General features: G+C 44.8%; 1 protein-coding gene across 2 annotated transcripts in view; it reads left to right on the forward strand.

The window, feature by feature from the left end:
* Nucleotides 1-16,702, forward strand: part of cntnap5a (contactin associated protein family member 5a) — a 148,400-nt gene that overhangs the window by 127,026 nt on the left and 4,672 nt on the right. The window contains exons 19-23 of one of the 2 annotated variants that reach the window (XM_026145972.2): nucleotides 2,331-2,552; nucleotides 9,186-9,319; nucleotides 13,136-13,223; nucleotides 13,310-13,504; nucleotides 14,635-14,709. In XM_026145972.2, coding sequence (XP_026001757.1) covers nucleotides 2,331-2,552; nucleotides 9,186-9,319; nucleotides 13,136-13,223; nucleotides 13,310-13,504; nucleotides 14,635-14,709 — 714 coding nt within the window. Of the gene's footprint in view, nucleotides 1-2,330; nucleotides 2,553-9,185; nucleotides 9,320-10,410; nucleotides 10,592-13,135; nucleotides 13,224-13,309; nucleotides 13,505-14,634; nucleotides 14,710-16,702 lie in introns of those variants that run through there. The other variant, XM_026145974.2, reaches the window with a different exon arrangement.

Below are 16,702 nucleotides of genomic sequence, written 5' to 3' on the forward strand. Positions count from 1 at the left end.
TGTGACCACACTGTGACCACTCTGTGACCACTCTGTGACCACACTGTGACCACACTGTGACCACTCTGTGACCACTGTGACCACACTGTGACCACTGTGACCACTCTGTGACCACTCTGTGACCACTCTGTGACCACACTGTGACCACACTGTGACCACTCTGTGACCACTCTGTGACCACTGTGACCACTCTGTGACCACACTGTGACCACTGTGACCACTCTGTGACCACACTGTGACCACACTGTGACCACTCTGTGACCACTCTGTGACCACACTGTGACCACTCTGTGACCACTCTGTGACCACACTGTGACCACACTGTGACCACTCTGTGACCACTGTGACCACACTGTGACCACTGTGACCACTCTGTGACCACTCTGTGACCACTCTGTGACCACACTGTGACCACACTGTGACCACTCTGTGACCACTGTGACCACACTGTGACCACACTGTGACCACTCTGTGACCACTGTGACCACACTGTGACCACTCTGTGACCACTCTGTGACCACACTGTGACCACTCTGTGACCACACTGTGACCACACTGTGACCACTCTGTGACCACTCTGTGACCACACTGTGACCACTCTGTGACCACTCTGTGACCACTCTGTGACCACTGTGACCACACTGTGACCACACTGTGACCACTCTGTGACCACTCTGTGACCACACTGTGACCACTCTGTGACCACTCTGTGACCACTGTGACCACTCTGTGACCACACTGTGACCACTCTGTGACCACTCTGTGACCACACTGTGACCACACTGTGACCACTCTGTGACCACACTGTGACCACACTGTGACCACTCTGTGACCACTGTGACCACACTGTGACCACACTGTGACCACTCTGTGACCACTGTGACCACTCTGTGACCACTCTGTGACCACACTGTGACCACACTGTGACCACACTGTGACCACTCTGTGACCACTGTGACCACTCTGTGACCACTCTGTGACCACTGTGACCACACTGTGACCACTCTGTGACCACACTGTGACCACACTGTGACCACTCTGTGACCACACTGTGACCACTCTGTGACCACTCTGTGACCACACTGTGACCACACTGTGACCACTCTGTGACCACACTGTGACCACACTGTGACCACACTGTGACCACTCTGTGACCACTCTGTGACCACTGTGACCACTCTGTGACCACACTGTGACCACACTGTGACCACTCTGTGACCACACTGTGACCACACTGTGACCACACTGTGACCACTCTGTGACCACTGTGACCACTCTGTGACCACTCTGTGACTACACTGTGACCACTCTGTGACCACTCTGTGACCACACTGTGACCACTCTGTGACCACTGTGACCACACTGTGACCACTCTGTGACCACTCTGTGACCACACTGTGACCACTCTGTGACCACACTGTGACCACACTGTGACCACACTGTGACCACTCTGTGACCACTCTGTGACCACTGTGACCACTCTGTGACCACTGTGACCACTCTGTGACCACTCTGTGACCACTGTGACCACACTGTGACCACTCTGTGACCACTCTGTGACCACACTGTGACCACTCTGTGACCACACTGTGACCACACTGTGACCACTCTGTGACCACTCTGTGACCACACTGTGACCACTCTGTGACCACACTGTGACCACTCTGTGACCACACTGTGACCACTCTGAATATACCGAATGAAAATCAAATAATACTGTCAGTGAACATTTAGTATTAATAATGCAAATGCAGTTACACTGCAGTGGAAATTCATATAAATGAAAATGTGATAATATTGTAAACGTACCTATTAGCTACCTGCTAGCACTGAGTGAGCAGCCTTTATACATTATTGTATGTCTGCACCTCGTAGCTTTAATAAAGTGAGCACGGGGAAGGACGCTGTCGACCCTCCTCACTGTGCTTCGCAGGCTTGTTTTACGGTTGTATGGTCGAGTGTGAGAACTGCAACAGTTTTACACATCAAAGTTGTTTATAGGTCTCTGGGAGTGAGGCTGCATTTGTGGGAGAGAAAAATATTTGTGGGCACAGAGGGAGCCGTGTGAAGTCTGATAAATTGCCCCGAGTGGTGAAAACAGCACGAATATCATGAAATAGTAGAATGAGTTTTGCTGCAGCCTTGCTGTGCTGGATGGACACTGAAGCTGGGCTATTTTTAGGTAAGCAACGAAATCCAGTTGATACTGAATAAACCACATCTGAAGGAGCTCGCTGATTTTGTCTCGCTGATTATTTATTGAGTTATTTTTCTTTAAAGGCTGAATCAGCACCTGAACGCGTCTCTTCTGTTTCCCCGTGTCTGCACAGAGGTGTCTGTGTCCTTCGACAGAGAGTCCTCCGTCACCTACACCTTCCAGGAGCCCTTCTCAGTGATGCAGAACAGAAGCTCTCAGGCCTCCACCTCCTCCACGGACAGCAGAGCCAGAGAGGACGTGGCCTTGAGCTTCGTCACCTCCCAGAGACCAGCCATGCTGCTCACTGTCAGCACCTTCAGCCAGCAGTACATCGCTGTCATCCTGGCCACAAATGGTACGTACAGGAATCACACGTGGAAATGTTGTAGTTGTGCAAGCGTGTTCTTTGTGAATGCAAACTTTAAAAACATGAACATGCTTCTCGTAGGCAAAGAAGCCGTGCTGAATAACATCCTGGTATCTGAAGAACTACAGCAGTTCTTTCACAGTATGGGAGGAAATATTTGTTTTGACTCTGTTTTTATGAATCAAGGTTCACTTTGGCCCCGTAGCCCTCTGACTTGGATTCCTGTGTAGTTATTTTGAGTATGTGTTGACCACAGAGCAATCTGGGCTTTGTTCTTAAGAGCATCAAGAGACAAATGTTTGTTTTACAGTCCAGGTGGGGAATTTTGACACGTGAACAAAGGGTGAGTTCAGCGTTCGGGTGGATTTCTCTGGATTTCACCGTATAACTGTAAATGTGGTGTCAACACTTCCACTGTCACATGGTTCATGTCTTGATTTCAGACAACAGCTGGTTTGCCAGAGTTAACGAGTTGATTAGTGTAGTAACGGAGAGAGGAGAAAACAACCTAAGTGCAGCCTCTTCTGTCTCGTGCCTCCCAGAGAAGCATCGCACTCTGAATAGAGTCTGGGTTATGTAGTGGCACTAATGGGAGTGAGAAGAAAACCATGGTGCCATGCTGGGGCAGGCGTTTTGGGCCTTTTATTGATGAAACCAGCTGTGAATTGAGCGCTGCCACCAGGTCACTGTGTGGGAAACAGGGAGGACAGTAAAGCACAGCTTGAGGCAGGAAAATGGTGGTGGAGTTGTTGGAGTGGAAGGCTTGTACACTTTCTTTTAGAAATGTGTGCAAACACGGCACCAGTGTGCTCGGCAGCGAGGCTTTCTCCTCCTTTATTTCCTCCGGAGCTGTTAAATAGGAGGAGGAGGTGATCAGCTGTGGGGCCCCTAACGGGAGAACTCGAAGGAAGAAGAAGAAATAATGCTGAATAGAAAACGACGGTTCTCATACTGTACATGTATCTGTGTGCTGTAGTAGTGAGTGTTAGTGGAGCCTAGCAGTACAAACCTGTTGGTGCTCAGCAGCATGAACAACAATCACTGTGCTAACAAAACTACATTCATTTACTTATTTGCTGCATTTTAGCTGCATTTGTCAAAGAGCACTCACTTTCTCGTGTCCACTTGGCCACAGATGCATCCACCACACTACTGTAGGACTGAACCTATATGAATGGCAGCTGCTAAGTAATCAGCTTGTATATATGGGCAGAATATTCCTCGGGGGCTGGAACAGACCCACAGACCACCTCAGTGTGGGGTCCACCTGAAAGGAAAACTCAACAGCTGCCACCAAAGAGCTTTGGTTAGAAAACTGAATCCATAAACTGCACGGGCACAACACACACACAACTGCTAATTAGTGGTACGTAGCACAGTAATCAGATTACAGCTGGAATATCATAAAAACTGCATCTTATTGGATGGCCTGTAGTTCATAGCAGGCCGTATTATATGTCAGATAATTCCATTAAAATGCTCCAAAAGGCATAAACACAGTGGTGAGGCCAGCGAGGCCTAGCAGACAGCTAGCAGCTACAGCTGTCAGTCAAAGCAAGCACCAGCTAACTTTAAACACTGTCAGTATCCAAATGGAGCTATGAGAAAGTAATCAGCCTTACATGAAGGGGAGAAGTGTTCATAGAGGCCAAAGCAGCTTTGTTTTTGTTAAAGGTTTAAGTGTCATCACCGATGAGAAAGGAGGAAAAAGGTCCGACACAGAGTTCAGATACTGGAAAGTCTGGATTTTGTTTCCGGGCTTTGAAAAATGAGTCGCTATCATCAGATAGCACCATCAGATTTATGAAACGTGTGTAACCATCTTTAACCAGCCTGCACCAATATGCTGGTGAATCTGAATTATTCAGCAGCCTTTTAGACTCAGTTTGCATACTATGTGCATACTGCCCTGATGTTGTGAGAGAGAAATCTGCACCATCCAGGCAAAAATAAGGAGGAAGTCTGGCTACAGAAAATTAAATGATAGCGTCTGACGTCCAAGGAAGAAGTCAGAACAAGTGCATTGTTGCAGTATAAATAGGACAAAAATGATTGTTAGTAGTGGGAGTAAGTCTCTAAAGTCTACGGCAGCCAGGCTGTCAGTTGTATCCATGGTCAGAGGGACGTCTGCATTTAGTACACTGTTAGTACACGAGGCCCGTTCTTACAGTACTTATGCATCCACATGGCTTTGATTTCCTGTTCCACGCTGCATTGTTATGTTCTCCATTTGTGTTTGTTTCATGCGTCGCGCTCACACGTAACCGAAACCTGTATCTGCTGTGAAACTGAATTTGAGTCAGTCAGGAGTCTGAAGGACGGCCGCGTGGGGAGGATGGGTGTTCGCTGGTAACAGTGAAGGAGGCGGTGTCAACCACAGCGGTAGACATGATAGCAGGGTGTCATAGATTTGAAGGTGGATGGGTAGAAAAAGAATCTGGAGATGGATTTATGGAGCAGGACATCAGCTCCCCACACCTGTGTTCAAACACGAGCACGCAAAAGACAAAAGGTAGGAAGACACAGGGTTTATCCCACAGATGGAAACGATGGTCTCTGCTCTCTGCAGCTCAGTTACTGCGACGTCTTGTTGGGGTTAAGCACGCCCACCTGCAGCATTGGAGGGTGTTAGTTACACAACACCTGTTTTCCTTTCTTTTAACCCCTTTCTGGTATCAGGGAGAACGCCTACATCCCTGTTACCATGGTTACCAAATGATATAATGCATAATTACACAGCAGATTGCTCCCTTGACGGTGAACTGGTTCCAAGTTCACTCGGAGGCTGAGAGCAATTGTGTAAAAAATAGAATCTGCCTAAAGTAGAAGGATTTAGTCATATTTGCAGGGCTCTTCAGTTTAATGCACAGCAACAGCTCACTGCATGTGTGAAGGTCTGTTTGTTGAATGTTGTGTAGATTGTGCCGTTGACACTTGGTGCTTTTGATGGAAGATCAGAGCGTGAGAAAGTCAAGCACATAATTACTTTATGCGGGTCACAAAGTCAAACGCAGTCGTGGCAGCTCAGCAGGTGTCAGCGCCGGCCAACCAGCTGATGGATCGCCCGATGCAGAGCCGGTCACATACAGCATGCACACGAGGGGTGGGCGATATACGCAAAATATGCAGTAAAAATATCTGTGAAGACAGAAAAAGCCTCTGTGTGCCTGCAGCTTGTGGCCGCAGAATTAAGTAAATGCAGAAACCAGATTTCCCAGTTAGCTGCTGTCACTGGTCACACACTCCCTGCCTATGTGCAGCAGCAGTATAGTTTAACAGTGGCGCCACAGCGGTGACTGCTGAACACTTTAGTTTAACAATAACTGAAGTCACTCAGCCCTGGAGTTCGTGTCACATTGTAAAGCTCATGTGGGAAGTTGTGTCTTTGTTAAATCTCAGGTCCAACTTTTGAAGCAGCTGTTTAAAGAACTGCTTTTCCATTACATGTAACTGCACCATTAATTCCCATCCCTCGTTTCACTTCCTGTCATATGGAGTGCAGCTAGCTAGCGAGTGCAGCTAGCTAGCGAGTGCAGCTAGCTAGCGAGTGCAGCTAGCTAGCGAGGCGCTCTAGTGACACTGAGGAGTCACTTGTTTGTGCGGCACATCAGCAGCTGCTGGGATCTCCTCCCGGTGAGTCTGCTTCTGCTCAGCTTCTTTCCACCTTCAGTACGAGCAATATTTTGCAAATGAGGTTGTTGGAATGATTATCGGAGGCTGCGTGCAGCTCTGTCTTGCATTGGGGAATGTAAACACATGTAAACACATGCGGTGACAGCTCTATGTGACATTTTCACATGTTCAAATGTATTCTCGTCATATTCCTCACAATATGATATAATGTTATATGATGGTCTGTCTCTACTTTCTGCAGTACAGTCCTGTTCAGCTGATGCTGACGAGGGTACCACAGTGTGTCCAGCACTGCTTTAACAGAGGGGTCTGTACCTGTAGCAGCAGCTTCCCAGGCCTGATCGGCCTCCATTACTGCAGAACAGCTTACCTTACCTTTGTGAACTTCTGCCACTAACCTTTGTACCATTTCAAGCTGTTCATTGGACTTGCACAACTTGACTTGAAATAAATAACTGGGAGAATCGGGGTGTTATAACAGCAGTAGTGTTTATGGCAGGGCTGGTAGGTCCATAGTCTTTCTGTATCTGTTTCCTTAATAAGTTTAATTTGAAATGTTTCTCCTCACATACAACGTCTTGAATAATCAGCCCATCATAACTTACAAACCTCACAGTACCACATAAACCCAGCAGAGCACCTAACTCTCCGACTGGTTCCTGGGATATCTAAAAGTAGAAGGGAGGCCGAGTCTCCAGCTTTCAGGCCGCTCTTCTGTGAAATCCCAGCTTGGAGTCAGGAAACAGACAGCCTCTCTACTTTTAAGATTAAGCCTAAAACTTTCAGTGTAGATAAAACTTATAGTGTGGGATAGGGCTGGGCGATATATCAAAAATTTATCGTTACCGAAATTTATGACTCTCATCGACGTCATTTTGCCCATGTCGGTAAATTCGGTATTTAAAAAAAGAAAAGAAAAGGCATGTGCAGGTTGGCGATGTTCATGTCCCTTTAAGACGCTGTGCTACGTTACAGACTTGACGGGGTGGAGTCACATGACTCTACTACCTGAAACAAGACGAGACACGGGTGAACAAATGGAGGACGATTTAAATGTTGAAGCAGCAGCGACGGAGGTAGAGCTGGTGGAGGAGGAAGAGGAGACGCTTGTTAACAAAAAAAAATGCATCATCAATCGTTTGGCAACATTTTGGATTCAACAAGGATGATATTGATCAAAAAATTGTTAAATGTAAACTCTGCAAAAAGACTGTTGCGTCTTCCACCACCTGCAGCACAACCATGTGATTCAATTCGAAGACATAAAAAAAGCTCAAAGTGAGAAGAGAGTAGGAGGACCAGCAAAACGTCTTCCTCCACAGACATTATTTGTTTACAAGTTATACAAGTTCTAGTACCTCAAGGCCTTAGCAGAGATAGGCCTTTGTCCATGACGGCATTACATTTGCACAATCATTGTTTACTTTGTGAATAGCCAATGTGAAACATTTATTATTAAACTATTTTGTTTACATTTTTTAGAAAGCATGGTTACATATTGTATCCTACACTTTTTATTTTGTTCAGTTAATAAATCTTAACCACTAAAAGTACTTACTACTATTGTCTTCATTTATTTTCAGTGACATTTTACAGTCCTTTAAAGTGGTAATAATATAATTGCAATGAATAGGTCTAGGGGGAATAATATTATCAAAATAACTGGAGGAACTATGCTGCCTGCCACAGCCCCATCAAATGAAGAAAAAAAACCGTTTGTTTTTTTGGCACTTGGGGTGGTTATCGTCCATTTATCGTTATTGAGGTTAACTGCTTAATTTATCGTGATATTGATTTTAGGCCATTTCGCCCAGCCCTAGTGTGGGTTGCATTAGGGTACCCTGCAATAGGCCTGCAAGCTGCTGGGGGCTTCCCATGTCACCAGTTTGCCCATCTGTATCTGGAAGTCCCGAAGGATCTCCCAACATCTAACCTGCAGTCCACTGACATCTCCTGTAGCTGTGCTATTTATCACGTACGACTTCACTTTAAATAAATTGTGGGACTGAAATAAACACTGTTTGGACACAGACTGAAATTTAGGATGGTTACTGTTAACCTACTAACGTTACTATGAGGTATAACATGATGTTAGCTTAAGCATGAGAAAATATCAGGCTCATATTTTAGCCTGAGCTCCACTGCTTGACTTGGACCCTGGAGGAAAAGGTCCCTGCATATGTTACAGCTTATCACCTCAGAGTCTCCATTTTTCAGATTGAGACACAACAAAGACCTCAGAGCTTTAAGCGAACAGCCACGCTACATCCAAACCTGCGAGTGCCACATTGAGTGACACCTCTGTGCAGTTTTTAGCCAGAGCCCTAATCCGCTCGTGTGTGTTAAACCTGAGCAGCCAAATTGCATGGGTCTCTGTAAACAGTGAAGGGCAGGGGAGACACTTTATCCACAGTGACCTTGCTCTGTTGGAGCACTCTGAGGATCTGAAATGAATCACAACACAAAGCCCTTCACTTACACACTGGGAATTGTAATATTGACCTAGCTCCACTTGACAATGCATAGCTTTCTGACTCTTTGATCTGGCAGCGAGTGTGTGTGTGTGTGTGTGTGTGTGTGTGTGTGTGTGTGTGTGTGTGTGTGTGTGTGTGCGTGTGTGTGTGTGTGTGTGTGTGTGTGTGTGTGTGTGTGTGTGTGGGGCCCGGGGAGGGGGGGGCTGAGCACATATTGACTCGCTCAGTTTTCAGAGCAAAGAGCTATGAGATAAATATTTGCAGACTCTCGAGAGTAACTGAAGAAGCTTGGATGTAGTGGTGTATTTATAAATAGGCAGTCCCCTTCTTGCAGCAGACAGGTGTATTCTCTTATCTTATCACCCATTAGAATGCAGGGTACACATATTTGAATCCTGGTAATGTTATATGTACAAGATTGGATTTAGACCTGTAGATTCCACGTTTTCATCGAACACTGAGCATAAGATGAAGCGTCGCGTTGCTCTGTAACAGTTTATGCTTTGTTTTCCAGGGAGTGTGCAGATCTGGTATCACCTGCAGACAGGCAAGAAACCGGACGTCTTCACTCCCACCCCGAGTAATCTGGCAGACGGACGTCTTCATCGAATCAGAATCCACCGAGTCGGCAAAAACCTCTATGTACAGGTCAGTAACACCGGTACAGGAAGTCCTGCATAAGGACGTGCTGTCTCACAGAGATAGTTCCTGCTTCTGAAGCTTGGTGTGGAGTTTGGATGTGTGCAGGCTCCCTGTGCAGGCTCCCTGTGCAGGCTCCCTGTGGCCACTCCAAAGACACGCATGTTGGATCAAGAGCTTAGACAGTGGCTGTGATGTATAAAGTGCTTGCAGTGTGTAAGCATGATGTGAGTATAGGGCTAAGTGTGATTCGTCTTAGGCGCGTTTGTAATCATTTCCTGTTCAGTCACATATCACAGTCTGTCTGCTAGGTAAAGGTAGAATGACTCATCATCCGAATCTGTTGTAGATTATCTGGGTTTTGTATATATTCTGACCTGTTTTCTACAATAAATTACTACATTTTGTGTTATTCAGAGTTAATGTAAGAATAAGATGCACAGCTGTATCCATGCTAGCTGCTCTGTTACATCAAGAGTAGCATCATCAAACAGCATTTAAGCTGCTGATGCTCTTCAGTATCACTTACCAAATTCAGCGTATCCTGACTTGGCTAAATGCACAGAGGGCAGGAAACCTCAGGCCTGCAGCAGGTTAGCTGATCACAGCTCCAGAAAGAAAACTAACATACTGGACCCACATAACTCTGTAATTCCCCCACTGCACTCAATCTTCTCCCAGTTTGACTCCTACGTGTGAGGAATGAGATACAATATTCTGTGGAAGAGTTTTTTGATAACACACATTAAATTTACCCGGGGAGGCCTTAAACCAGAGCAGGTGACCTGCCACCCATCAAATACGACATGGCCCAAAAATGAAAGAGACTAAACCTAACTGACTTCAAAGAGCAGCAACATCCACCATACACCATCTTTATGTGAACTCAACACTGTTTGTTTGCATCCAGCGGCAATTTATTTATACAGCACATTTCATTATGCAGTGTTGAAGATAACATAGAAGAAAAACACATGTAGTTTTGTCTTAAGGGGATTTAAAGACGTTAAAGACGTGCATGCGCACACATCCAGAGTTACTGAGTGTAGACCTGTGAGGACAGAAAGGGTTGAGGATGTTTTTGAATATGTGATTTACAGGTCAGCAGGCAGCTGGTCCAGGAACAGGCCCTCAGCACACTTAGGTCTACTGGGAACAGCTGATGACCTGAGAGTCTGACAACGATATATATCAGATGACGATATAAAAACATCGTTTCATTTTACGCTATCGTTTGTTTCGTGGTGTCGCAAAATAAACTGTTTACAGCAATGTTTTTCATGTTCTGATGTCACTGTAGTTATTATTCTTAAAGTTCTCTCTTTCTCTTATATTTAATATAACCACACTACGGACGGACAAGCGCCTGTTTTTATGCGTTGTCGTTAGCAACAACTACGGTAACACCACGGCGTGTCCGCTTGTTTATGTTCCACATAAACCTTTCACAATAAAGCTCAAGATCCTGTTGAGACTTTTCAAAATAAACTGAATCACGTGAAAGATGCAGATTATTTACGGATGAGAAGCAAAAAAGAGCCGCCAGGTGCTAAAAAATAAACCTTAGACTCAAACGTTAGAACAGGCTTCTCCCTGCAGCACGCCGCGTAATAAATACTCACAAAGAAAACGGCGCCGTTACAACTTCTGTCTAAAAATGTATCGTTTCATGCATCGTTAAAACACTCGACTCACCTACACGACGCCCAGCAGGAAACACTTCACCTGCCCGAGATTCACAGACTTTACAGAAAATGTTACATTTGTGTGATTTATATCGTTATCGGACGATAGATGTTTTATATCGGGAGATGAGATTCTGGTCATATCGCACAGCCCTGGGTCTGACTGCAGGTCCATAATGTGCTGAGGGGCCACATGGATTTTAAAGTTAACTCTCTGACTTCAGTATCTGGGTGATATGGTCGGGTTTCCTTGTATGAGCAAGAAAAGTTGTCTTCGTTGAGTAGAGTAACCTGCTTGGCATGAACACATTTCTAGGTCAGTTTGAAATTACATTTTCTAACTTTTGATATATTTGTATCGATTCCTGTGTTTAAGAGACAGGGACGGTAAATATGTGATCAACTATAATATCTAAAAGGTTTCTGGACCTCCAACAGTTAATGTTATTAATACAACTGATGAGTCTTTGAACAGAGGTTAGATTACCAGAGGAATATGATGTGTTTATTAACTGCCCAAGGATATAATATATCATTTGAGTTCTGTATGATAGTGCTGTACCAAGCAGACACATAAAGTCATGGACCAGGACTGACTGACTGACTGAGGAGCCCTGATTGAATTTTTGTTTGTGCAAATCTAAAACTAATAATTGAAATATAAAAACTTCAGCTGTGAAGAGGACCAATCAATAACCAGACCTAATAAAACAATTGAACCATCAGGTCATCTTAGTGCATGCTCACTCATCCAGGTGAGGAACTCCTAAAAGGCTGATTCTGTTCATGAGGACGTGGCGTCTTCCTCCAGTCTCAGCTGACTGCAGGACATTTGTACAGTGACTGAAACCAGCAGCGCTGAGGGAACCATGGGCTGTGTCATTAATATGCACTGATCAAAGCCCAATCATCATTGATCAGTGGCCACGTTTAGACCGTACACAAGACGTTGAGTATCTGCTGTTACAATCAACCCGCTCAGTGGAACAGTTCTGCAGGGCGGCGGTGCCCTTTTGCACTACAGACCGGTTTATGTCCAGCAATATTTTTATGGTGTCGCGGATGAATACAACAAAATAAAACCAGTACCAAAAAAGAGGAAGATTTATTCATAACACACGAGAAAAGACCCAGGGAAACCGATTTAGCGATAAAAACGATTAAAAAAACAAAACGATACAAACCCTGAAAACCATCATTTCTCACCTGAGCCTGAAGCCTCACGGCCCGGTACCAAACGACTGGTTTGGTTTCCTCTCAGTACGCCTTTCTGGTAATTCTAAATTGGTAATTGATGTGAGGTAGATAAAGTGTTGTGCGTATGTTGCAGGTATTTCCCTTCTTTGTTGCATTGGCAGTTTTCACTTTACCATTGCACTCGTTCTTTTCTGCAATAAAAAGTCCACGCTGCAGGCTGCGCCACTGCTTCCCTGCTTGATTGGAGCTCAAGTGCAAGCAGCGAGATGGCGTGACAGGCAACCAGACGGACAGTCCCGAGGATTCGAACTAATGTTGCGTGGAACATTCCCATCCCAATTATCCTGCAGGATTTTCTGGTAGAGAGCAGAATCCATAGGTTGCGTGATGGTGCTGGTCCTGGCTGGGACCTCAGGTTGAGTCTTAGTCAGGTTTTAAATAACGTTTTCACAGAGGACCAGGTAGGTGTGGATTTGAATGAAATCATCATTTAACTTGTGTATTTACTCAGATGATCAAAGTTACTTGATGATCAGGAACATGTAAGTGTGACAAACATGCAAAAGAAAATTAAGAAATGAGGAAGTGTGCAACGACGTTTTTACAGCACTGTAGCTATTTGAGTGAAACAATGTGACTAACATGACGAGACAGCAGGATTCATCTAAAGAGGAAAGCTGTGCACATCGTGTGCATCTTTTCATGCAATAGGAAACTGAAACCCTTCACTTTTATTGCACTTCACCGTGTTAAGCGATTATTCCGAGTCAGCATGACGGCACAGAGGTACAAGGTCAAACTCACTTCAGAGCTACCTGTAGCTGCTTTCAGGTGAGGCTGCAGTGAACACACAGCTCGCTCTTACGCTGAGCTGCAGCTGCTGTTACCTTGCTTTGAATTTCGTGTAATCACCTTGTTATCTGATTTCTTTCTATCCAACCAGATCAACCAGGACATCCACAGAAAGTACACACTGTCATCTGACGCGGAGCTGATCCTCATACGATCGCTGACGTTAGGCAAAGTCACCAGTAAGTCTCTGCAATCAGTCCTTCTCATTCAGCTTTGACCGAACGAAGCCAGAAGCATTTCTCACTCCTCGGCTGTGTCTTTGTAGGAATGGAGAATTTTGATGAGGAAGTGATACAAGGAGCTTCTAAAGGTTTCATTGGCTGCCTCTCCTCAGTCCAGTTTAATCATGTCGCACCACTGAAGGTAGCGCTGACCAATCGCGGGAGCTCATTGGTCACCGTCCGTGGCCCGCTGGTCCAATCAAATTGTGGCGCGCTAGCCGAGTCACATACTCTGCAAGGTAAAACATCCACATCCATGACACTGATGATCTGTTTACTTAGACTCACAAACACACGAGCTGATTGTTTCTGTCTGTTAATCTGAGTCTTTGAAGCACTTTGAGGAACTCGTTGCTGTGATTTGTTTCTACATAAATAAAACTGAACTAAAGTCATCTGAGAAATTTGGATAGAATGAAACCATCAGCTGTGCAATTCTTCATAAATGGAATAAAAGTAAAAGGACCATCTATTGTCCTCGGTCTGGAGCTCAGAATCAAAATCTGAGACGTGAATCGTAGTGGATCAGCCCAAAATCACACAGCAGTAATGACCTAAAGCACGCGGGGACGCAGTCGCCACCGTTGGCAACACGACGGCGTCATGGATGGAAATCTTGCAGCCCCCACACAGTCCCCTTGCTCAAGAAGCCACAGCGTGAGTTTGCCATCGAACATCTAGATGGTTCAGAGAAGGCTTGGATAAAAGTGTCGTGGTCACATGAAACCAAAGCTGAGCTACTGAAGAGTTTCTGTTTCAGTTTGTGATGGTTAGGATCATATTTCCATGACAGTGTGGTTAGCATTAGCATTGGATCTTATGTACACAGGCCAGAGCTCTCTGTAGGGTTTGTTATCTTAAGACCAGTATAGCAGCACTGGTTTCCATATTTGCTTTTTCCTGTTGTATCGACACCGAGCTGGCTTTTTGCTGGCATTGCTCTGTGCGTCTTTCACAGCGATCAGTTTTAAAGAAGATGACCCCGACCCGCATGTGAAATAGTTTCTCGTTTGCCTGAAGTCCAGACACAAAGACAGCTGTTCTCACTGGACTGGATGTGTTACAGAAACGTTGGCTGACGTCACAGCGGTGCAACAAGCCAAAGAGCTACAAACCAAACAGAACATGATCACAGTAAAACTGGATTGTGTAAATCAGGACTTCCAGGGTTGTACTGCTGTTTAAAATCGTTTTCAGAAGCAGAGACATTTAAATAGACTGTTTGTCTTTGCCTCTCATGAACCAAATGTAATCATCATGTCATGCACTGTACTGCAGCACGCCTCGTTGTACAGGAGGAGGAGCCAGTCAGTAAAGAGAAGTTGACATGGTATGTATGAAAATGATGATGTTTCTCTTTGCTCTGCAGATCAGGCTGTAAATGCAAATAAAGACAAAGAGCAGCGTGCCGGCAGCACCCAGAAGGATTTGGCTGTAATAGCAGGTCTGTGCTGTGCTCCTGTTTTTCCTTTGCTTAATTGAAAATGAGTCCCAGCTGTTTGTCATTTGTCATTCTCTCCATTTGGCTCCGTCTTAATGCTTTTTCCTTATCTCTCGATAACTCGGCCCAGCTCGAGCTTATTGCCACGATCGTGTCTTAAACCTTCTTTTTATTTGAAATGAAACTTGATGCTGTGATGTGTGTTTTCTGAACAAGCAAGCATTTAATTTTATAGCTACATGTCCCCAGATATTACTTATAAAGCCTATCAGAGGCCCTATAACTGTGATCATCTTTAGTGTTCATTCTCTGAGGCGCTGTGCCTGTTTCCGGTAACAGCTCTGTCATTTGCTTGTTTGCTTCATATGCATCTGTTGTGCTGTCTGTAAGGTAAATATGAAGACACAACACCGTCGAGCTCAACATAAAGGCTGGAATAAGGACAATTTCATTTAAATGTTGTTAATTAACCTGTTTTGTGAAATCACAACCATCAAAGAGTGAAGGAAGCTGTCTCCCGCGGTGACCGTGAGACAGCTTCTTGGCTCAGACCAGTTTCCAGGCAACCATCAGGGACTCGGAGGTGTTACTGATCCCTCAGCTTCACCACAGACACCTGACAGGGTTGCAGTCTTTTCATCAGCCTCTTGACAAGAAGACAAATCAGTACATTTCTCAATAAAAGTCACATTATTCAATCACAGTCGGAGGATTAGTCAGCTCCAATCAATAAATGATACGATAGCTTTGATTGTTACAAACATTTATTTCATTCAACTTGTTTATTTCAGTTTAGCTCTTCGGAAATTTGACATCATCTCTTTGTTGTGGCTGCAGATTAAATTGTGATGCATCCTGTTTTCTTTAATTATCTTTGTAAATCATGTCTAATCAATGATGTTTGTCACAGGAGGACGGCAGTCTCGTTTGATTCTCCTTTCAAAGGCACAAAGGGGATGCTAATACTGAAGGCTACTTACTTTGAGTTAAAATCCACCCATTTAAAATTTCCCTCACACGATGTGTGCAGGAGTGTTCAAATCTCTTCATGACAAACTCATTGTCAGACCAGGTGGACTCAGTTTCAGGGAAAGTAGATTAGATTAGCTTCTTCATCGTCGTTTGTAAAATTTGTCTGGATCATTTTTACCAAACTTGCTGAGAAATAAAGAGATAATTGCTTTGGTCAGAAGTCTCCGTCCACTCATCCAGGGGATGAATGTCGTGGTAATTTGACCCTTTATTTTCTCCATAGGTGACATGATTAAATAGGTTTGGCTGTTTTTTTGGGGGGGGGGGCTCTTATCCACACAGTCTGTATATGCAGACTACACATACAGGCTCAAATATGTACATATATGCGTTCGCAAGGTAGCGTTAGCTTAGGTTAACCATGCATCAGCATCACGCTGACAGTTGGTACAGTGCCATTATGTATGAAAATGATCATCTTCATCGTGTTTGACTCCAGAAGGCTTGACTGGTCCGTGTGGGCAGCTGTAAATCCCAGTCAGATTCAGAGTTGTTGGTGTTGGAGCTTCTCTCTCTGTCAGCCCCCTCTTGGTCCGTCGCAGTGTAAAACCCCACTGTGGACAGGATGCTGTTCCAGCAGTCCTCGGTTGTCCTTGAATATTTTAACCAGCGTGTCTCCTCCCAGACCCGTGGGGACGCATCCAAATAAGTTGTACTAGTGTGAAGTCGTTTTAACTAATGATGCTGGAAGTCCTGAAGAAACAGCCTTTGTCCTGATGTATTCACTCAGTTACCTTTGGGATCAATCCAAAGTCAAACTAGTCCTTTTTATGCTGCCATGATGAACAGATAAACTACCAGCTGTACGATAGTCGGTCGAGATCATTAACGAGTCGTTAGCCTTCACACACTGGAAGCTTCACTTATTCACATATTAGAGTGTACGCAGACTCCTGTGTAGTAACATCTTGTGCTCTCATTAAACGTTGATGCTGTTCAGGTATCCTTGAGAGGAACTGTTCAA

This window comes from Astatotilapia calliptera, chromosome 16 (assembly GCF_964374335.1).
Source record: "Astatotilapia calliptera chromosome 16, fAstCal68.1, whole genome shotgun sequence".
Lineage (NCBI taxonomy): Eukaryota > Metazoa > Chordata > Actinopteri > Cichliformes > Cichlidae > Astatotilapia > Astatotilapia calliptera.